At 48.3% G+C, this 24,106-nt stretch overlaps 1 protein-coding gene across 1 annotated transcript; it reads left to right on the top strand.

The window, feature by feature from the left end:
• Nucleotides 1-16,172: 16,172 nt before the first annotated feature.
• On the top strand, nucleotides 16,173-23,934 carry MON1B (MON1 homolog B, secretory trafficking associated; the record flags this gene model as incomplete). The annotated part of the gene is made up of 5 exons (XM_079723645.1): nucleotides 16,173-16,320; nucleotides 18,179-18,499; nucleotides 19,022-19,841; nucleotides 20,201-20,348; nucleotides 23,725-23,934. The coding sequence occupies 5 exons, from the start codon at nucleotides 16,173-16,175 to the stop codon at nucleotides 23,932-23,934; spliced, it is 1,647 nt and encodes a 548-aa protein (XP_079579771.1).
• Nucleotides 23,935-24,106: the final 172 nt, after the last annotated feature.

Here is a 24,106-nt window from a genome sequence, read left to right as displayed (position 1 = left end):
TGTTATTTGTTTTTATTTGCGTGGTGTATTTTGAAATCCAATTCATCTTTTTTTTTTTTTGCATGATTGATGCTTTTGGAGACATAAGTGAAAAAAGCATTCCTAACCCAAGACTGTGAAAATTTTTCTTCTATGTTTTCTTCTAGAAATGTATAATTCTAACTTTTATGCTTAGGTGATTGACGTATTTTATATTAATTCATTGTATGGTGTTAATTTAGGGTTGAGTATTTTTTTTCTGTATGAATATTTACTGTTCCAACTCCATTGTTGGCAAGACCATCATTTCCCCCACTGAATTATCTTGTCATTTTTGTTGCACCATAGAGGTGGGGGGTTGGGGGGATGAGTTCTCTAGTCTGGTCCTTTGATCTATATGTGTAAACTTTCTCACTATCATATATATTTCTTTAATATAGCCTAAGTATGTGATTAAAACTGCTAGTGTAGGTCTTCCCTCATTTTTTAAATGGTTTTAACTACTCTAAAATATTTGCATTTTCATGTAAATATTAAAATAATCTCATAAGTTTCCTCAAAAATGCACGTTACGGTTTTCATTACTATTATATTAAAAAATGAAACTTCTGTGGAGTTTTCCAATCAATGATCATAGTATACATCCCAACATATTTACATCTTCTTGGTTTCTTGCAGCAAAATTCTGTAGTTACCTGGATACAGGTCTTACACATATTTTGCTAAAATTCCCACTAACTGTTTTGTGGTGTTGATGCTATTATTTATCCTCTTGATTTCTTCATTAAATTTCATTATTTTATGCTAGACATTTAATTAAGTATGCAGTGGTATCTCTGTGATTTTAATTTGCAGTTTTCCAATGACTAATTAGTTCAGCCCTTTTTTTTGTGGTACGCGGGCCTCTCACTGTTGTGGCCTCTCCCATTGCGGAGCACAGGCTCCGGACACGCAGGCTCAGCAGCCATGGCTCACGGGCCCAGCCGCTCTGTGGCATGTGGGATCTTCCCGGACCGGGGCACGAACCCGTGTCCCCTGCATCGGCAGGCAGACTCTCAACCACTGCGCCACCAGGGAAGCCCAGTTCAGCCCTTTTTATATGCTTATTTACCATTTGTAAAACTTCTTTTGTAAAGTAGTTGTTCAATTTTTTTTGCCAATTTTGTATCTGGTTATTCATATTCTTGTTGAAATTTGAGAGTTCTTTATGTATTCAAGATACAGTCCTTTATTAGCTATGTGATTTTCCCCTAAACTATGGCTTGGCTTTTATTCTTTTAACAACATCTTTCAAATAACATAATTTAAAGTTTAATGAAGTCCAGTGTTTCAAAAGGTTCTTTCTTCAGCTTTGGTGACTGTGGTCCAGGGTGATTTGTGAGACTATGATCAAAATGAAAATCAGAACCACAGATATCTCAAGACTCGAGTGTAGGAGGGTATGCCTCTCAGGTCACTTACTTGGCTCTTGACAGAACTCAGTTTTTTGCCTTGAGACCCTCTTCACCTGCCTCATGACATGGCAGCTGGTTTCCCCTAGAGAAGGAAGAAGGAAGAGAGATAAGGGAGATCAAGAGTTTGCCCAAGAAGGAAGATGCAGTCTTTATAACCTAATCAGCAAATGGCATCCCATTACTCTGCAACATTCTATGCCTCAAAACTGTGTCATTAAATCGAGTGCACACTCAGATGGAAGGGTTTACACACAAGTATGAGCAACAAGAGGCAGGAATAATCGAAGGATATCTTAGAGGCTATTTACTACATTTCACCCTCTGGCACCTAAAATTCACAACACTTCTACAGGCAAAATACTCTCATCCCCTCCCAAGGACTCCCAAATTCCCGTTAAAGTATAAGCTAAAAAATCCGGAATCTTATCATCTAGATCTGGTCCAGATATGGGTGAAACACCTCTGGTGTATTACCTTTTGCAAATTACTAGGATCATCCCATTTCATGGAAGGGAACAGAGATCTCAAGTACTTATATGTAGCCATACATTAGGCCCTGGGAAGGCCCTGGCTAGATCTTGTGGAAGGTCACACAAAGATCTGAGGCCAGTTATGAAGCTCCCAGGTCCTAGACTGGGCTAATTATATGTAACATTAACTGCTTCATCTTCAGCCTAAGAATGTCCAAGACATGTCAGGCCCTAAGTGGAAGGAGATGCACAGGTCAATAATCAATGCTCGTGGCCCCCACCCCAATCTACAGGGCTGGCCATGCCCAAGCCATTACTAAGGCCAGTCCATGCCTCGTTATGGGATGGGGAGAGAAGCAGGCTTCCTCTTATCTGAGTCTTTGAGGCCTCAACCAGCTCATCTGGTCTGCACTACAGCTTGTTGACTTCCTAAAAGGTCTCAGGTCTCCTTGACTCCTGGAGACCCTATGTGCAGCAATCATAGGAGAGCACAAGTCAAGCAAGGAAATGTACAGGGCACATCAAGGACTTAGTGAGAGGGCAATTACGGGTCAGAAAGCAGTCACCATGCCTTCATAAACTCTGGACACACACTGGTCTGTAACCAGACCATCAGCTCCTTCCCAGTCCTGGCAAGGCCCAGGGCCAAGCAGGTGTTTGGCTAGAGGACACAGGCAGGTCAGGCACTGGTGGTCCTGTTCTCCTCCAGGGCTCTCCTCTTGGACTGTGACCCCAGGTCATAACCATTCTCCAAGATCTTCTCTGTACACAGCAGGAGATCACTCACTTCAGAATTAAATCCATTTGATCAGGCACGGCTCTGGACCTCTCAAAGTCCCCAGGGTATTGTGGAGGAGACAGGGTTTGGCAGGACGGGCCTTGACTAGCTCATCTAGTCTGCCATGATGACCCCTGAACTCCCAATGTGAGTGTCTCCTGCCTCGAGCTGTGTAGTCCCCCAAAGACCCTCTGAGAACAGGAGACCAGGAAGAGGGATATAGGGCCACTGGGATTCAGAGGAAAACCAGATTGTAGATAGGAGGAGGTCACAGGCAGCACAGGAACCTCTCCCCATGCACCATGCCCTTTTCCACAGACCTGTCCATTACCCCATAAGCCATAGACCTGTCCCTGCCTTGGACTTGGAGCCAGGCTGACAGGCTCATCAGAGAAAAAGGGTCAAGCTGCCAATGGCATCCATGAGGCACGACCCTACTCTTTAAACTACACCCACGTCTCAAGACCATCTCCTGTGCGTGTCTAAGACCTTGTGGGATCTACCAGTCAAATGTAACACTCAACCCTCCAAACAGGCCAGATGTTCTCCCTGTCTCCCTATCCCAGATGACTCATGGCTTCCATGATCTTTAAGAGAGGTTCACAAGATGAAAGAAGTTTTCTTACCCCCAAAACACTCTGGATCTAGCACCCTCTCTAGCTTCAGGTTTTATACTCTCAGCGGGGTAAAGACTCAGACTATACTTGAGATTGAGGAAAAAAACAGCGCCAGGAGTGTGACTTGCAGGTGACGAAGAATTCAGATAGCAAAGTACACAGAATGAAGAGGCATAGAGGAGATGACAATTTGGGTATACTTATTTATTCTATTGTACTGATGTGTGAACATCGTAAGTGTACAACTCCGTGAACTGTTACAAAACAAAACAAGTGCCCACATGCAGATAAGAATTCATGTGCTTGGTGAGCTTTGAGGGCTTGGAGGAGGGGTGATGGGATTAGCAAGAATGGTGTGTTTGGAATGACTGGTGAGCCTGGCAGTCTTAAGGTGTTTGGGAACATTGACAGGCTTGGGGAGATTTACGAGCTTAGAGGTTAAGACAACTAACCAACTGGGTGAGGTGTAGTGAAAGGCAGAGGCTCTTATTTATGTAGTTTCATTGACAGTGAGCAGAGAGGGCATCAGGAGCCGGTCACCAGCAAGTGGATTGAACTCAATGTTTTTATGCAAATGGGGCTTCTTCATGGGACAGGAATTCAGGAAAGCAGCAACCCACGTCTGTTTTGAAATCTATCTACAGAGTTCAAAGTACAGCAAAGTCGGTCCCCGTCGGCTCTCCATTACGGCAGTCTACCCCAATTAGAGAAGAGAAGTGAATCAAATATTTGAGAAGAGGAAACGGAGTCTTGGTGAAGCCACGGAGCAGAGAGATGGAGACAGGCTGAGAGTGAGCGGGAAGAGAACGGGGAGAAAAAACAGAGACCAGATCCCACAGAGAACAGCAACGGGATCAGAAAGTAGGGAGAAAGGGATCGGGGAACGTGGTAAAGGAGTTGGGAACAGGGACAGGCATTGGGGAGGAGGAGAGAGAGCACGGTCAGTGAGTGAAGGCAGCAAAGGAGAAGAAAAAGCAGAGAACAAGGAACACGGAGAAGCAGGAGGGAACGTGGAGGGAAAACAAGCCATAGTCCTGGAGCTGCAGGCTCAGCTGTTGGTGGTGCCGTTTCATCCCACCTGTTGTGTACCAGGAAACCTGGTTTTGCTCAAAACGTTACACCATCCAGGAATCCATAGGGCAAATATTGTGACTCAGATAACCTGTTATACAGATAACTTTGAGGGAACACACGGTACAACATTAGAGCCAGAACGATGTGTCCAGATAGCTCCATAAAAGGACACAGTGTGGTTCACAAGGGTCAGTTCCAGAAGCTCAGAGGACGCTGAGGCAGGTAAAGAATCCTCTAGGACTCCTCGTTCTGCAGCAGTGTCCTGGAGACAACTCAGAGGGCAGAAGACCTTACGTGAGAGGCTCTGTGTGGCCAGGTCCATGTCTGAGACCCAGCTACCGGGAATCGTGCGGGGCAAGGAGACTGGCGTGGGTCACGAAGCCCACATGAGGAAACCTTTGCTTGGGACTCCAGCCTCATGGCTGGTCTCAAGCAGAATCAATGACGTAGCTAATTAGAAGACAGCAAATGTCCTCCCGAAGCTTTTGGTCATCTACGGGGAGAAAAGGAATGAAATGGGACAGAAGAGTTTCTGTGGGATGAAGGGCCAGAGTCTTGTTCTTTCAACAGGACCTGTTGGAGGCCTGAGACCCACCCGGCTCCCGCAGCTACAGGAGACTGGGGCGGGGGGCGGGGTGGGGGGTGAAGGGTTCTGGGGCTACAAGTAGGAGGAAACACTGAAGGATATACCTGCCTAACGCTGAACTCATGAAGTGTGTATTATCAGTAACCTTGCTGACCACCACCAACACTACTATGTCAATATAATGTGGATGACGCACAGACACTACAGGCTTGTGACAAGTTTCCACAAGGCACAGCATCAAAGAGAATGGAGCCAGACCCCTAGGATGAAATCCAGGATGTTTCCTTCCTGACGTTTATCCCTCGGCTTTAGGTCACGTGCCCCGGCTGTACGTCACGTGCCCAGCCTTACCTCAGGTTCCCGGCTTTATAGCTGGTGCCACAGCTTTATTTCACGTTCCCTCTTTATGTCTGGTCCTCGGGCTGAACGTCATGTGCCCAGCTTTTGTAACGTAAGTGGAACTAAACACAAGGGTCCGCAGACTTTACCTCAGTTTCCCGGCGTTTACGTCACCTGACCCTGCTTTATGACACTTTACCCTGCTCTACGTCAGTTGACAATGCTTTACGGCACCACCAGGCTTTGTTTACATTAATTTCCCAGGCTTTACGTCACCTTACCCTGTTTTATGTCGCTTGACGATGCTTTACGGCACTTCCAGGCTTTACATCAGCTGACTTTGCTTTACCTCACCTGACCCTGCTTTATGGCATTTCTCCTGCCTGGCGTGACCTCAGGTTTTCAGGCGGCTTTTCGTCAGGTGATCTGGCTTTACCCGTCTTATCCTGGTTTAACTTTCCTAACCCTGCTTTTCGTCAAGAGCCTGGCTTTCTGTAACGTGCCCGGCCTTACATCAGGCCCTGTAACAGGGAAGAACTAATCTGGTTTCGTATTACATCTTTCTTTTATTTTAACTTTTGTTTTCTATTTTTACTACAAGATAATCACTAAAGGAATGTTGCCTATAGCTTAAAATATACATAATGGCCAGTCTTCTCTGAGAGCCCTGCCGCACCCCCAGCCCCATGCCTGAATGAATGTTAAACTAAAATACCTTCGTTCAACTCACAGGAAACATCCTGACCCAGCCCACCTGTGAATGGCTGCAGGCAACAAGAAATTAACACATCCCCTCCGGGAGTCTGGATGAAGCCGGAGATGTTTGCAACAACTCATGGCCTTTTTATTTTACCTCCTCACCTCCCCCTTTATGTGTTTTCTAAAAGAAACTAGCATCCAGACCCTAGTAAGATGCTTCTCTAGGACACTGGTCTGCCATTTTCTCGGACTCCCGGCATTCCAAACAAAGTGGTCATTCCGTGCCCCAACACCTTCGCTCCCGATTTATTGGCCTGTCATGCGGCAAGGAGAATGAGCTTGGACTCGATAACAAGCCTAGAACTAAGAAAGAGATGATATTCCATTGTAATAGTGTGTGGCCACAATATATGTTAGGATCGGAGGAGCGATGGCCCCTGCATAACTCACTCAATTATTATACGATCTTGCAGTTAGAATTGTTTTGTGAAAGAGCAGGGGAAACTGCCAAGATCCTACACACTGAAGCATTTATACTATTACATCAGGAGGAAAAGGAGTCAGAGGGCTAACGCCTTATGGTGCCTCGGTCTGAAAGGAAACCCAAGGGAAAATCTGTTCTACAAGAGGGAGAGAGAGGAAATGAGAGCGGGGACATGTTATGTCAAAACTTACCCCGGGGGCTTCCCTGGTGGCGCAGTGGTTGAGAGTCCGCCTGCCGATGCAGGGGACACGGGTTCGTGACCCGGTCCGGGAAGATCCCACATGCCGCGGAGCGGCTGGGCCCGTGAGTCATGGCCGCTGAGCCTGCGCGTCCGGAGCCTGTGCTCCGCAACGGGAGAGGCCACAACAGTGAGAGGCCCGCGTACCGCAAAAAAAAAAAACCAAAAAAAAACTTACCCCGGAACTCTAGCCTATCCGCTTCTCCCACCGGCAGAGACGACTGTACTAGCAGCTGTGCCGACCGTCCCCATGCCGCCAATATATTCACCCCTTCTACCGCCTCCTGTTTCCCCTACTTATGGGGATCAAATAGACATTTCTATGTTAACCGCTGGGGCACGGAGACCTGGTTTGGTATCACTATTTAAAACCCAACAGCGCACTCAGTTTGGACCTGGAGCCACTTCCGGAGCTGGGAAATTTCCCTTGTGCTGATATCCCATAGAAGGCTTTAATGCAAATGGCCAACCAGCTAGGTTTCTATGGATGCACAATCCATTCTCAACTTCATATTTGCTTAACTGGAAAGACCATAACCCTGCTTACCGAGAGGACCCCCTCTGCATGACTGAACTTTTTATATCTATCTTTGCCACTCAACATCCCACTTGGGTGGACATTCACACTCATGAATGGGGTGCTTACTGGGGATGAAAGGAGGATGGTTGTTGACAAGGCTACAGAGGAAGCACACCAGCGCCATCTAGCGGATCCAGGTGAAGCTCCAGAAGCAAATCTGGCAGTCCTATTGCTGAACCTAATTGGGCTCCTAAAAACGGACGCATGCCACACCTAGAGCATTATATCAATAGAAAGTGTAGCGGGTCTTCAAAAGGGGTTACCTAGGCAAAAGAGCTTAAACAAAATTCAGGAGACAGAACAAAAACCCAGTGAGAATCCATCAGAGTTTATAGAATTTATCAAGCTCATAGGCGCTACAGGGATGCAGATCCTGAGGCCCCTGAGAATATAAGGAGGGCAAATATGACCTTCATTGGGCAAAGCGCCCCAGATGTAAGAAGAAAATTACAAAAGTTAGATGGTGCATTTGGAGTGGACCCTTCTCAATTGGTAGGTGTTGCTTTTAACGTGTTCAACAACAGGGAATGACGACATAAGAAAGAAGATGCAAAACAGAACACCACTTTTCTGGCAGCAGCACTGGATTCCCAGAAGGTGAGTAACCCAAAGAGAGGTAAGCCACCACTGGGGAAAGAACAATGCGCTTACTGTAAGGAGGAAGGGCACTGGAAGAAAGATTGCCCTAGGCTAAAACATAGGAACAAAAACGATAAAAGGAAGCAGGGAGCCTCTCTTGTATGGTAGAAAGAGAGGAAAGCTCATGATAAATGAAAAGTCCCGGGGGCTCCCTTGAACTTGAGGCATCAAATTCCAATCTCCCCACAGGAGTCCCGGGCAACTTTGACAGTGCAGAACAAGTTAATTGACTTTCTAATAGACATGGGTGCAACATATTCTGTGGTAAACACCAAGGTGGCACAGAAAACATCTCAATCCATCCTGGTCATGGGAGTCTCTGGAGAAGTACAAAATCGTTCGTTCTTACAACCTCTAGAATGTCAACTAGGGGACCTCACCCTGAAACACATTTTCTTATATATGCCAGAGTGTCCAATCCCTCTTTTGGGACAGGATCTCCTTAGTAAATTAAAAGCTCAAGTAACATTTTTGACAGAATAGCTTGACAGCAGGGACCCACTAGAGTATGCTTTGAGCCTACAGATGGGGCTCATGGAAACCCCAGAAAAGGAGACATAGCTCTTTTCCCCCTGAAGTCTACGAAAACGTAAGGCCAGAAGTGTAGGCTGACAGCACCCCAGGGAAAGCCAAAAATGCATGGCCAATATGAATCCCATTAAAAAGGAATGCTGGGACACCTAATCTAAAACAAAGGCCCAAAAGGGAATTCAGCCAGTTCTCGAAAAGGTTTTGAAAACAGGACTGATTAAACCTTGCAAGTCCCTGAACAACACCCCTATTCTCCCGGTCAAAGCCAAACTCAGCAGAATATTGCTTTGTCCAAGACTTGAGGCCTATTAATGAAATAGTCCAAGCTTTGCACCCTGTGGTACCTAATCCATACACTGTGCTCACAACTATTGCTGGAGAATACGGCTGGTTCTCGGTTTGGGACTTGAAAGATGCTTTTTTCTGCATTCCTATTGCAGAAGAATCACAGCAGCTATTTGCTTTTATGTGGCAGGACCCAGAAACACAGGTAGTCCAACAGTATTGTTGGATTGTCCTGCCTCAAGGATTTAAGAATTCCCCTACTGTAAGCTGCTCTTTGCAGGAAACCGCCCTCAGCAGGAAGCCCCTTTCCTTGTCACTTTAGCAAGGCTATATTGTAACTAACTTTTAAACCAAGCAGCCCCATGCTCTACTCATATCTGACCCAAGCACGCCTTTCAAATCTTTTAATCACACAAATACTTTACCTAACTTGTCGGTTCTTTCCATAGATCAAAGCAGTAACAATGAAGAATAAGTATTTAACAGATGACCAGATCTCTTCCCTAGCTTCCCTTTCAGTAATCTCTGGAACAAACTGTGTGAGCAAACTCTGTGAACAAGATAATGTCTAGAGGAAGATCCGGAGGAATCGACAAGCCTGCACACAGTGGGTGGTGGCGCTGACTCTGACCCTCCTCTCAATGATTAACTGAGATTCCTTCTCTGTTTCCCTTTCAAGACTTTGATGCCTGAGCAGAATCTTTGGAGGTGGTTTTGGGCTGAGGCCACCATCTTCCCAGATTGCTGGCATTCTGATTAAAGGCACCTTTTCTTTCTACCGACATTTGTGAGTATTGATTTTGTAAGCGGCAAGCAGCAGGACCTGATTCATTCGGTAACACTACTTTGTTTGGGGAAATGTTGGCTAGGGACCTCAGAAACTTAATATTGGATGAAGGACTCTAACTCCAATATGTGGACAATTTGCTCACAGCAAGTCCTACATATGATAAATGTCTATAAAATACCATCAGAACCCTGAACTATTTGGCCAATTGTGGATATAAGGTCTCCCAGAAAGAGGCCCAGATATGTAAGCAAGTCACCTATCTGGGCTCTTTCCTCTCCCAAGGACAGCAGCATCTTTTGCCTGATAGAAAACAGGCAATTGCAGGCTTGGGAATACCCAAGACCCACAGGCAACTGAGAGGGTTCCTGGGAATGGCAGGGTTCTCTCAGATTTGGATCTCACAGGAAAACCCCTCTATGAGGCTTTAAAGGGACATGATCTTGAACCCTTTACTTGGACTAAAGAGTGCCAAACAGCCTTTGAAACAATAAAAACAAAGTTAGTCTCAGCCCCGACTTTGGGATTGCCAGACTGAAAGAAACCTTTCAAATTGTATGTCCATGAAAGACAAGGCATAAGTCTTGGGGTGTTCATTCAAGCTCTGGGGAATATCCCCCCACCCACTGCCTACTTCTCAAAACAACTAGAAGAGACTGTTAAGGAATGGCCACCTTGCCTTCGAGCTGTAGCCACTACATGTGACAGACTTCAGGAAGCTGAGAAGTTTACCCTGGGGCAACCCACCACTGTGTATGTCCCTCGCCATGTCCTTTCTTTACTGGAACAAAAAGGGGGCTATTGGCTGAGTTCTGGGAGAATGGGAAAGTACCAAGCCATTCTCTTAGACAATTCCAACGTAAGAGTTCAGGTCACTTCAGCCCACTTCAGCCCTAAATCCAGCCACATTGCTCCCAATTGATGCTGCACAATCCCCAGAGCACAACTGCCTACACTTCATTGAGCTAGTGTACTCTAGCAGACCAGACTTAACGGACCAACCCTCAGCTGAGCCAGATATGGAACTGTTCACCGATGGAAGCGGCTGCATGGACCAAGGTAGCCGACACGCTGGGCATGTGGTGGTAAACCTTAAAAAGATTGTTGAAGCAAAAGCCCTGCCCCGCAGGGAGCTCAGCTCAGAGGGTGGAAATCATTGCACTGACAAGAGCCTTACTCCCACTGAAGGCAAGGGAGTAACTATATACTTTGCTATGTGTTCTCCGTGGCGCATGCTCACGGGCGATCTGGAAGGAAAAGGGGCTCCTCATTTCGAACAATAAAGACATAAAACATTCTTCTGAAATCCTGTCACTATTGATAGAGACAGAGTAAAGGGACAAAGTAAGTAATTAAATAGTTAATCCCACTAGGGTATTGTAGGTAAAGAAAAAGGGGTGGGAGACCCCTGTTAGTTAATGATCACTCAAGAAAGCAGGTTTGCTTAACCACAAAACCAAGCAGGCTTGCTGAGCAATAAAACCATGGAACAGAAGCATGAGACATGCCCCCAAACAATAAAACAATGGTGGCATGAGACCCATATCCTGCCCAGTGAGCTCAGTAAGTTAATGACCCCTAGGACATGCTCTCTGCACACATAAAAAACAATAATTTATGGAAGGGTGACATTTCAAAGTGAAAGACCCTCATTGCACCGAGAGCTGAAATCATTTTTCCATAGTGCCATGACAGTCCTGGCTTGACCATGTAGGGACAAGAAAACTCTCCTGCCCAACCTGGAGGATGACCTGATAATGGAACTGTGACGTCTACTCAAGAATGAGGAAGAAGGTGGTCTTCTCCCTCTCCCACTTTTCCTCTGATTATAAAACTGTAGCCCACTGAGTTCTCAGGGTGCAGCACCCTCTCACCCACCCACTTGTAAGCCTCACAAGTGTCCTATTCTAATAAATCACTTCTTATCTATCACTTTGCCTCGCGCTTAATTCTTTCTGTGCTGAGACATAAAGAACCGGAGCTCCTTGGAGCCCCCCGAAATGCCACCTAGTGGTTTCACTGTTAGAAGCAGTCCATAAGCCCTCCCACTTGGCCATAATGCACTGCCCAGGCCACCAAAAGGGAGAAACTCATATAATAGAGGGCAACTGGTTAGCTGACCAAGCTGCAAAGAAGGGAGCAAAGAAGGCAACAATCAAGCCATGATAGGATCACTTCTCCCACAGATTGACTTGTCAAAATACCAGGCAGTGTATTCAGAAAAGGACAAGGAGAGGGCCGAAGAGTGGGGTTTCACTCTTGACCACACATCACCTGGCTGGGAACGTAGTGCACAAGGAATTGTTTTGATTCCTGAGATACTCCTGGACACTGTGCTGTAGCACATTCATAATAGTACCCATCACGGGAGAGATGCCACCTTATGATGGATTCAAAAGTATATGATGGGGCCTAACCTACAAAAAACCATCCAGTGAGTCACTCAGAATTGCATGATTTAAGCTAAAAATAATCCAAAGACTGCTGTCAGGCCTCCCCAGATGGGGACCCAACACAGAGGAACCTGCCCCACTGAGGACAGGCAAATAAAGTTGACGCAAATGCCTTGAGCTGCAGGAAATTTCAGATATCTGCTAGTGTTTGTGGACACTTTTTCAGGATGGGCGGAAGCATAACCCACCAGGACAGGAAAAGTCTCTGAAGTGGTTCAAGTCCTCCTTAAGGAAATTATCCCTGGGTTTGGACTGCCTAGCACCCTTCAAAGTGATAAAAGGCTTGCTTTGGTCTCTAGCATAATCCAACAAATAGACGTCTAAAGCACTACAAGTTAATGAGCAGTTACATTCATCCTGGGACCACAATCAACAGGAAAAAAATGAGAAAATGAATCATACATTAAAAAGAAGCACTGCTAAAATAGGTCAAGAGAATAATTTAACTGGGGATAAGGCTCTGCCAACTGCCCTGCTATGGATCAGAGTGGCTCCCAGAAGCAGGCTTAAATTAAGCCCCTTTGAAATATTTTATGGTAGGCCATTACAGGTGTCTACCTGGACCAGGGAATCCGTAAACGCTCTGAAATATCTAGCTGTTGCTAATTAGGTTAAAATTTTGGGCACTATACTGACCTCTCTTCATGAGTTTGCCTCCAACAGGTTTGCCTATCCAACTGAAGGAGCCTTACATCCTTTCCGACCCAGAGACTGAGTCTTCCTTAAAACCTGGAGAGAACAAGGGCCTGAAGCTCAGCTGACTGCAAGGTGGACAGGACCACATGTGGTATTACTTACCATGCACTCATCTGTCAAGTTAGCTGAAGAAAAGCCATGGATTTATCATACTCAGATTAAAACAGCACCACTGTCATCAGAAAATGGCCCAACTGCCAAAAGGCCTAGAGAGCAATGGGTTTGTGAACCCTTAGAAGACTTAAGTTTGCTCTTCAAAAAAGATAAATATTGAGATTGCAATTTCATTATAGCTGGAAAAGCGTGGGTCAACCTACTTGTTTAATATTCTTCAACTGAACAACACAGCAATCTAGTGTAATTATGACACAGTCGGAAAGTTAAAATTAATAGATATGTATAGAAACTGGAACCAAAACCCCCAAGCCCAATTACAAATTAGACAACAGAAGGACTGAGGGATTTCATTGGGTTCAAATAATTGAGAATTGTCCTATCTACCAAAGATTCTAAGGACTATTCTTAGACTAGAATAGAATATTCTTATCAGCCCAAGGCTGATCAATTCCATTCTACAATCACCCACATCACCCCTATTTAGCAGGAAGTAGCCAGAGGGGTCATTGCCCCATTTCCCATAAGATTGTGGAATGGACATTGACAGTGGGGAATTGTAATAGGGAATAACAAATCTGACTCCATATTAGATCTGTTTCTTTTACTTTAACCTTTGATTTCTGTTGCTTTTGTTACAAGTTAATCACTAAAAGGATGTTGCCTATAACATGAAGCATACATAATGGCCCGTCTCAGGTAGCCCTGCCCCCTCTGCCTGAATGTTAAACTAAAATACCTTTGTTCAGCTCACAGGGAAGCATCCTGACCCAAGCCACCTGTGAATGACTGCAGGAAAGAAGAAATTAACATATCCCCTCCTTGAGTCTGGTGAAACCAGAAGATATCTGCAAAACGTATGGGCTTTTTACTTTACCTCCTCACTTGCCCCCTCTCTGTTCTATACAAGGAACTAGCATCCAGGGCTTCCCTGGTGGCGCAGTGGTTAAGAATCTGCCTGCCAATGCAGGGAACACGGGTTCAAGCCCTGGTCTGGGAAGATTCCACATGCCGCGGAGCAACTAAGGCCATGCACCACAACTACTAAGCCTGCGCTCTAGAGCCTGTGAGCCTCAACTACTGAAGCCCGCACGCCTAGAGCCCATGCTCCACAACAAGAGAAGCCACTGCAATGAGAAGCCCAAGCATCGCAAGGAAGAGTAGCCCCCGCTCGCCACAACTAGATAAAGCCCGTGCGCAGCAACAAAGACCCAACTCAGCCAAAAATAAATAAATTTTTTTAAAAAGAAACTCGCATCCAGACCCCCTGCAAGACGGTTCTCTAGGACCCTAGTCTGCCATCTTCTCAGACTCCCAGCTTTCCAAATAAAGTTGTTATTCCTTGCCCCAACACCTCTTCTCTTGATTTATTAGCCTGTCATGCGGCGAGCAGAAAGAGCTTGGGCTCGGTAACAGTGAGAGTCAACTTCTCCTAAGATTCCTCAACGTAAATGGGAATCCTGTGGGCAGGGGAGGTCGGGGTTCCAACTAGGCTGGTCCTCAGGGACTTTGCCTCATTGAGCTCCATTCGGCTGACCAAAGGGGAAAGAGTGGGAAGCCAGAGATCAAGCGAGAGCAAAGTGAGAGACACAGAGGAAGAGAGAGAAAGGGAGATATTGGAGGAGAGAAAACTGAAGAACGACTAAGAAAGCCAAAGACCTGGAGAAAAAGATATAAAAAGAGCTGAAGGGATAAGGAAGGAGGACACACGGAGACATAAACATCGGAAGAGAGACAGAGATGCAGACGCAAAGAGACATCCAGACACAGAGAAAGAGGCTCAGAGACAAGGAGTCGCGGGCAGAGACATTCAGAGCAAAGAAGGAGAATCCAGAGCAGGCCTGTCCTCATCTGCGCTCACCCTCACACTAAATTTGTCGGCTAGGACCGCCTGATGCAGCCCAGGGAAAGAAGATCGGATCATCCGGACCGCGCATTCCTCTAAGCTAGCTTAGACACCCTCCAGGGGGCGGATCCCAGCGGCGGGCATCTTGCCCTACCCTCGTCCAGCCAGTGGTGGCGCTCAGAGACCGGAGTGGCATTTTCCTCAACCAATGAGGCCTCAGAAGCTTCCCAAAGCCTCGCCCACAAGCACCCCAGTTAGGCCTGGGCTCCTAATCTGCATGGCTCCGCCCACAGAGCCCTATCTTCGGAAGTGAGGTCAGCTCGGCCTTTTGCCGGTCTGGGCAGGCCCTGGTCAGCCTACACATTGCCTTTGCAGACTCACCCCTCTGCTCCATGAGCATGTCCACGGCTCGCGCTTGCCTTTTTCCAGAGGCCGCTAAGCCCTTCGCCTGCCTGAATACCCAGACACCCACGAATACTTCCTACATCTGAGAGGCCCGCCTCTCGCCTTAGAAGCTGAGTCCCATAGGCTGTCCAGCCTGCGCACGGCACTCCGATTGGAAGCGGCGACTGTCCGTCAATCATTTTCTCTCTGTCAAGAGTCCACTCCACCCTCACGCCCCTGCCTTTCCTGGTGGATAAAGGAGGGTGAAGTTGCCTCAATTCTGGCGAGCACGTCTATAGACCAGGCACGGGCATCTATCATGACCTAGGCTGCGAACCTCCTCCAGTTAAGAGAGGAATAGGCTCGAACCTTAGATTGGGTCCAGAGAGATGTCAGTCAAGGGATCGGCGGTTGCAATAGCAATCCGACGCACAGTATTGGTGGAGATACGAAGCTCACGGAATGTGGGCGGAACGGTCGGAGGGGACCGGCTTCGCTTGATTGGGCCATAAAGGAGGCAGTGCCGCCCTCCGTACTCCGGATTGGCTGAACGTGAGCCGCGCCCCCCTCACGCCGGCAACCTTGGGTACGAGAAGTGGCCCGGACTCGCCCCTGTTAGCCGCTGGTGCGGGTGCGGTGGGAACAAGGGTAGAAGGGGCTCTGGGTTCCGGGCCACATCCGACGTAGACCCGGGAGTGGCGCGCGCCTTCTCTACGGTGAGAGAACACAAGTGGGCGGCGGGAGAGAGGGGTCCGGCGCCCAGGGAGCGAATAAAGTCCGCAACCGGAAGTGTCTTCAGAGCCGCGTCGCACCCGGAAGTGTGGCAAGAGAGCAGCCACACCCGGAAGTGTGATTCTTCCGCGGCTGCGGGAAGTAATGGTACCTGGCCGATTGAGATACGGAGTTAAAACAGGTGTTTATATATCTTTATTTCCAGAGGCTCGGTAGAGCCTCCCTTTTCGTAAAGTGTTGGAGGTTGCAAGTATGTGGTCGTGTTTTTGAATGTCTCATCCTGTTGAAACGCGAGGGGAAACGAGCCCCAGGAGTGTGTACAAGGGGGCCAGGTTCAGTGACAGCTTTTAAGAAGTTTCTTTTGCTGCGGGTCACTCTCCATTCCCCTCCCCCACAGGGATGTGCAGATGGAGGCCGGAGGAGGCACTGCTGCCCCAGCCCCTGGGGACGCGGAGGACTTGGAGGAGATGCGGTTCCCCAGTGAGGAGGCTAGAGACGGTGGAGGGATTTGCAGGGACCTACCCGGTACTGGAGATGCGAGCGTGGAGAAAACAGGTATGCATTCCCTTCACTGGGGTCTTGGAAGGAATCCCTAGGGGGTGTTATTGTTGGGGGAGGTCCATGGGGGACCAGAGGGGAGCCTTTTGGGACTCGGGGAAGTAGTTTAAACCATAGCTTGGGTCAGTGGGAAGTCATTGTGTACTCACGTTGTAGTTTAAATCATTGAGGAGTGAAAAAGAAATCAGTGGGTGTCAATGGATGTTCATTGGGGAGCTGGTATGAATTTAGGTAATTGAAGAATCAGAAAGGGATCCGTTGGGGTTAGAGAGGGGCACTAGGGATTGAGGATGTTAAGGTCAGTGAATGACCAAAAAAAGTTAATAGGGTCAAAGGGGGACTATTTAGAAGTCAGTCCCCCCTTTGACCCCTTTGGGGTCTTTAAATCATTGAGGTGGGAAAGGGGATCAGTGGGGGCCAGTGGGCACTCAGAGTATTTACATCATTGAGGAGTTGATGGTAGTTGTTGGAGGAAGTCTTTAAGGAACCAGATCTTAGTGGACATTAATGATGATCATTGATGAGGAGACAATGGACATCAATGAAATTATCTGGAGAGTTAGAGGACCAGTAGGAAGATCTTTGAAGACTCTGGTGTATGTGTAAAGGTATAGAGTGGAGGATCAGCGTAAGTCATTGTGGAATGAGTGCTCATTGACCACTTTGGAATTAGTGGATATTAATGGGGTCATTGGGAAGGATCAGTACACATCACTGAAAATCAGTAATTGGGGGGGGCATCTTTGAGAACTTGTTGGCAAGTATTGGGAGTAGGTACTTGGGGACTGTCAATGAGAAAATGAGGGAATATGAGGTCATTGGGATTTTATGAGGAAAGTATTGATACATAGTTTGCCAGTGGATAACACTGGTTGTCACTGGGGATCAGTGGACATCAACTAAAATAAATGGGAGGGTAGTCAGTAGAGGGCAATGAAATTGTGGATTTCATTGGTGAATGTTGATGGTCATGGCGAAGGGCAATAGAGGTCATTAAAGTCCTGTGTGTTAGTGGATGTTATGGTGGTTATTGTAGGGAGGGGAGTGGGTATCAGTGAGAATAAAGGGGAGTCATATCAATGAGAATAAAAGTCAGGGGAGTCAGTGGAGGTCACTGGAAGTCTTGGATGTTAGTGGAGGTTAATGGTGGTCATTCTTGGGAATGCAGTGGACATGGAGTAGATTAAATTGTGGGTCGGGGCAGTCATTGAAGACCCAGGTATTAGTGACGTTAATGTGGGGTCATTGGAATGTTAGTGAACAGCAGTGGGAATGAATAGGGGGTGAGGGGAGTCCTAAAGATCCAGATATTAGTGGATAATCGTGGCAGAATGTGGATTAGTGATCATCACCAAGACTGGGAGAGTCAATGGGGTCATTAGGATCAGTGGACATCAGTGAGAATAAATAAGGGGTTAGGGTAGTGAGGGGCACATTCAAAGACACAGATGTTAATAGATATAATGGTAGCTATTGAGGGGTGAGTAGATACCAGGAAAATAAAAGAGGGGTCAGAGATTAATGGGGGAATCATTGAAGATGAAGATATTGATAATCATTCAGAGGCAGTGGAGTGCTTTGAAGACTTGGGAATGGCAGTTATTGAAAGGGGAATGATTAGTCTGTAGGGATATAAAGGGTTCAGTAATGACAGTGAGATGGGATTCTTGGAGTTTTAGGGGAATCGTTGAAACCTAAGTGTTAGTGGATGTCATTGAGGGGCAGAGGAGACACCTGGAGGTCTGTGTCAGCAGCAGGGGGTCACTGCAGGGCTGGTAGGGATTTGGTGGGTCTGCGGGCACATGGGGTTATTGGGAGTCCACAGGCAGATGACTCACCAGGGGCTCCCTTTCAGGATCCGAGGCCAAGGACCAGCCACCCGGCCTGCTGCTCCAGTCCGAGGCTCCATCATGCACCTATGGGCTCTGGGGTCCGGCAGCCTCTGAGAACAGTCCCGTGGGTGGCCCTGAGAGTGGCTCAGGGGGCCAGGGCGGGGACCCCAGTGACGAGGACTGGCGCAGGAAGCGGAAGCACGTGTTTGTGCTGAGTGAGGCTGGCAAGCCCATCTACTCGCGGTATGGTAGCGTGGAGGCATTGTCAACTACCATGGGTGTGATGACAGCCCTCGTGTCCTTTGTGCAGAGTGCAGGAGATGCCATTCGCGCCATCTATGCTGGTGAGCAAAGGGGCAGGAGGCAGAACAGGTGACGGTGACTGGGACTATGGCCGTCTGTCTGGCTGGCTGCCTGGGGGACTATCCAGCTAGTTAGGAGTGAGTCAGTGTGTGTGGAGGCTGGCTAGGCGTCTGTCTGTCCAAGGGGTCTGTCTGTCTGTTGGCCCTGCTGGGTTCTGAGTGGTTAACTCACTGGGATCTAGGTAGCTGGCTGGATATTTCCTTCTTGCCTAAGAGGGTGGGTTTGGGGGCTGTTTGGCCGAGTTGGTGTCTTTCTAGCTCTCTCAGTCCTTGCCGCATCTTCCTCACTCCATGCTGTATGCCTGATTGCTTGACCATCCCATCATGTCTCTGCAGATGTCCAAACTCCCCCAGTTTGTCCTGACCTTAGTGCTGCGTCCCTAGAGTGACCGTGTGGGCTTGGACCAGGAGTGTATGCCTTCCGGGGAAGGGTGGAAGAGCCGCACCTGACCCCGTCTTGTCACCACTGACGCATCTCTACCTCCTGTCCCTTCCCTCCTCCAGAGGACCACAAGCTGGTGTTCCTGCAGCAGGGCCCACTGCTGCTGGTGGCCGTGTCAAGGACTCCTCAGTCAGCAGCACAGCTGCGGGGGGAGCTTATGGCCGTGCACGCACAGATCGTGAGCACCCTGACGCGCGCCAGCGTGGCCCGCATCTTCGCGCGCAAGCAGAACTACGACCTCCGCCGCCTGCTGGCCGGCTCGGAGCGCACTCTAGACCGGCTTCTGGACAGTGTGGAGCGGGACCCGGGGGCCCTGCTGCTGGGCGCCGTGCGCTGCGTGCCTCTCGCTCGCCCGCTGCGGGATGCGCTGGGTGCACTGCTCCGACGTTGCACGGCGCCTGGCCTGGCCCTCTCGGTGCTGGCGGTTGGCGGTCGCCTGGTGACAGCAGCCCAGGAGCGGACTGTGCTGGCCGAGTGCCGGCTGGACCCAGCCGACCTGCAGTTGCTGCTGGACTGGGTGGGGGCACCGGCCTTTGCGGCCGGCGAGGCCTGGGCGCCTGTGTGCCTGCCCCGCTTCAATCCCGATGGTTTCTTTTACGCCTACGTGGCCCGCCTGGACGCCATGCCTGTCTGCCTGCTGCTGCTCGGCACCGACCCCGAGGCCTTCCACGACATGGCCACCTGCCGGCGCCTGGTCGAGGATGGCATGCACTCCCTTGGGGCCATGCGCACCCTCAGGGAGGCTGCCAGCTTCTCCAACACCCCATCGGCCAGTGCCTCGGCCTACAGTGTGCAGGCTGTGGAGGCCGCCGGCCTCCGGCACTTCCTCTATAAGCCGCTGGACATCCCCGACCATCACCGCCAGCTGCCCCAGTTTACCAGGTGGGCCCCTACCCTGCAGGCAAGTGGCCCGGTGGGAGGGCTTATCTAACTGGAAGGTTCGGCAACTCATAGACATGAGTCTGGAGAGAGAGCCAGCCATGCTCTAGAGAGATGCAATAGAATGGGCCTGCCCGATGCGGGAGGCTCAGCCACCAACCTCGAGAAATCCCGTTCCAATGGAGCGGAGGGCCCCAGGACTCAAGGAATCCCTGAGTTTGATGGGGAGCTTAGGCCCTGAGAAGCCTCCAGTCTAATGGGGGAGGCTCAGCTCCTAACTGAACTCCCTAGACTGAGGGGAGATAGGCCAGCCAAGAAAGCCCTAGACTGACCTTGTCCCCCACCCCCGTCCATCACTGCAGCCCCGAGCTGGAGGCCCCATACAGCAGAGAGGAGGAGCGACAGCGCCTGTCCGACCTGTACCACCGCCTGCACGCGCGCCTCCATAACACCTCCCGGCCCCTGCGCCTCATTTACCACGTGGCTGAGAAGGAGACGCTGCTGGCCTGGGTGAGTTGAGTGGGGGGCTCTGAAGGAGTTAATGGCCCCACTTCAAGCCTTCTTTCCCGCCCCCCATATCCCCTCCAGCTGTGACAGCCCCCCTTCAAGTGCACCAGGCCTTGGCCTGGGCTGCGGTTTTGCCTCCAGAAGTGTCCTGGCCACTGCGTGTGTCCGTGAAACCCAGCAGCTGCAGAGTCCAGAATCTTTAGTTCCGTCATTGTGTTGACCGTCCCCTCGGTCAACAGTAACCATCTGGTAAATACCAGAGAAACAAGCAGCAGAGAGTCTGGTGGTTTTTGGGGTTTTTTTCTGGAAAAACAAATTTATTTTTAAAATTTTAAAATTACTGAAAACATTTAAAATGTTCTAAGTAGCAATAACTGTCTCTATCAGACGATACAAGTGTGAAAATTACTAGCGGAAATATGAAAAGATGCATACTATTTCAGGTAAAATTGAAATACAAAGTTTTCCGAATTTCATTCAGTAACCTGTTTCCAGATATTAGGATCTTCCGCCATCATGTGGAAATTTTTGAAATTACACTTACACAAAAAATTCCTGTATCTGACTGGAGTGTTCCAGTCAATACTAGAAGGAATAAATGAATCCAGTTGTAAACAAGGTAAATATTCTTAGAAGAATTTAGTGAAAGTTACCATGCACAGTTGCTCCTAGTTTCTGTCTTCTTCCAGAGAGAAGATGGTGTTCATTGTAGCTTAAGGAAACTGCACGACAGACACTCAACTTCTTTTTCTGTTTCCAAGATTCTTAGCAGTTATGCCTAGGACTCTCCCAGTTCATGATCTTAAATTTCTTTAATACTCTTTAGTTATCTCTTTCCATTCTTAGGCACTTAAAACACAAAAGTGCCAAATCTGAATTTGTTCTTCACATAAAACAGAAATTAAGTCTTCTTCTTCTTAGACACATGCACTGACACCTGTAGACAAACCACCAGTCTACAGTAGAGTGTCTACTGGTTAGCCACCAGTAGCGTGTCTTTGACTTTCAAGAGGCCGCGTTATCCACCATCACTGTGCTCGCCGATGTCCCATGAGCCCCGCCCACGTGTCTGCAGGTACCAGTTGAGCTTTGACTCCATGAGTTCCCAGCACTCTTGAACACTACAGGCTTGCTCCCCTGCTGTGCCTTCCACCTGGGGTATCCTTCCCTGGGGTCTCTTCAGGGCTCCTGTCCTCACTTCCTATGGGTCTATTCGAGGTCCGCTTCAGGGAGTTTGGTCATGTGACTCCACTGGAAATGGCACTTTCCCCTAGATTCTGCAATTTAGTGCATATTTATTAAATCATTTATTTGCATGCCTGTTATGTATCAGGCATTGTTCTAGGCTGAGAATTTTATTTAATTAAAAAATTTTTCCTTAGCTTTCATTTTCAAGCAATTTTAGACTTACAAAGAAGTTGCAAAAAGTTACTTTAAATAGGTCCTTCACATAGTTTCTCCAGATGTTAACATAACCACAGGAACTCATTAAATCAGGGAATTAACATCAGTACAATCACATCTTATCCACAGACTTCATTCAGACTCACCACTTGTCCCACTAATGTCCTTTTACTGGTCCAGAATCCAGTCCAGGATCACATATTAGATTTATTTATTGTGTCTCCCTACTCTCGTTTATTCTGGAACATTTCCTCACTCTTTTTTTTTTCTTTTATGACTTGGGCACTTTTAGAAAGTACCAGCCAGTTAGTTTGTAGAATGTCCCTCAACTTGGGTTTTTCTAATATTTTATCAAGACTAAATTGAGGTCATGCATTTTGGGCACGTATATCACAGAAGGGATGTGTCCTTTTCTGCTTCATATCAGGAGGAGCACAATGTCACTGTGTCCCATTGATGATGTTAACTTCTATCACTTTATTAAGGTGGTATCTGCCAGGTTTCTCCACTTTAAAGTTAGGGGGTTTTGCCCTTTGTAATTAGTAAATACCTTGTGGTGATTATGTCAGTGTTCTCTTTTTTTTTTTTTTTTTTTTTGCGGTACGCGGGCCTCTCACTGTTGTGGCCTCTCCTGTTGCGGAGCACAGGCTCCGAACGCACAGGCCCAGCGGCCATGGTTCACGGGCCCAGCCGCTCCGCGACATGTGGGATCTTCCTAGACCGGGGCACGAACCCGTGTCTCCTGCATCGGCAGGCGGACTCTCAACCACTGCGCCACCAGGGAAGCCCAGTGTTCTCTTTTTCACCATATTTTCATCCACTAATTTTCTTTGTTTGTTTTTGTTCCACTAATTTTAATATCCATTAATGATTTTTGCCTTTGACAGTTGTTTCTCTGGTATTTACCAGATGGTTACTTTTCCAACTCCATCATAACTTCATTTATTGGTTGAGATTCTACTGTATGGAAGAACTTTCCCTGCTCCTATTTATTTGTTGAATTTTAAATTTTATATTATGGAATTTTCTTGAATTCAGTGGGCTAAAATCTTTTCCTTTCATTTATTTTTGTGCTTAAACTGTCTCTGAGTTAGCCAGCAGGAGCCATGATTTAGCCAGACTGGCCCCTGTATCTTTTTGACACGTCTGCATGACTGCTTAAGCCCTTCTTACTTTCTGGCACAAGATATTCCAAGCTCATTTTGTACTTTCTCTGTGCCAGTCCTGAAATTGGCCATCTGTCCAATGAGCCCTTGTACCTTTCAGTGGAGGATGGTATTTCAAAAACAAGATCTGGTAGGCCTAGGATTTTAAAGCGGGTGGTCAGGAAATGACATCCACGTGGAAGGGGAGGTCACAGGTCGTGTGGGTATCTCCAGGAACAGTACACCTGGCAGAGGGAAAGGACTGTGCAAACGCCATGAGGTGAGGCTGAGCCTGGTTATGTTTGAGGAACAGCAAGGAAAGGCTAGAGTGGCTGGAACAGAGAGAGCGAGGGGGAGAGCAGAGAGAGGTGACGTGGAAAGGTGCTGGTGACCTGGTCAGGTTAAGCCTCTCAGGTTGGTATGAAGATTAAATTGCGTTAATCCTCCTATTATGCCCAGGCTACAGATGATAGAAACAGGTGTGTGGAGCTTAGACAGGACTTTGTATACAACCACTGCTCATTAAACGTGAAGCATTGTTGTCGTCGCCAGTGCACAGATGAGTGAACTGAGGTCCAGAGAGCATACATACACACACACAGAGCCAGCATCACCCAGTTGAAGCCACTAGATCTCGCTGATCCCTTGGCCCACTCATGATACAATAGCATCAGCTTACCCGCTTTAGCCCAGTGACCAGGCAGCACCAAGGAGGAGCTGCTGCCAAGTGCACCTTCCAAACGGGACAGGTATGGGGCTAGGGTGGGGTGGACAGCACCGGGCATGGCCAGCTCCGGCCCAGCTGACCCTGTCTCCTCTCAAACCCCCAGGTGACCTCCAAATTTGAGCTGTACACCTGCCTCAGCCCCCTGGTGACCAAGGCAGGTGCCATCCTCGTAGTGACCAAACTCCTGCGTTGGGTGAAGAAAGAGGAGGATCGTCTCTTTATTCGTTACCCACCCAAGTACTCCACGCCCCCAGCAGCCCCAGCTGCCTCCACGGACCAGGCGTCCCATAACGGCCTGTTTACTGGACCTTGAGAGGTGGAGCTCTCAGACTGGGCCGTGTGGGGAACCACCACCTTTGGTTTTTACTTACTGTCTCCGCCCTGGAAATGGGCCGGGGTGGGGCGAGGGCGGGGAGGTTGCTGGGGGTGGTGTCTGTGGCTGGTCCCTGTCTCCCCGGGCAGTGGAGCAAGATCTGGGGGGCTGC

Source organism: Hyperoodon ampullatus, assembly GCF_949752795.1.
Source record: "Hyperoodon ampullatus genome assembly, chromosome: 18".
NCBI classification, from domain to species: Eukaryota; Metazoa; Chordata; class Mammalia; order Artiodactyla; family Ziphiidae; genus Hyperoodon; species Hyperoodon ampullatus.
The sequence above is the reverse complement of the archived record's forward strand: the minus strand, read 5'-3'. Positions and strand labels throughout refer to the sequence as shown.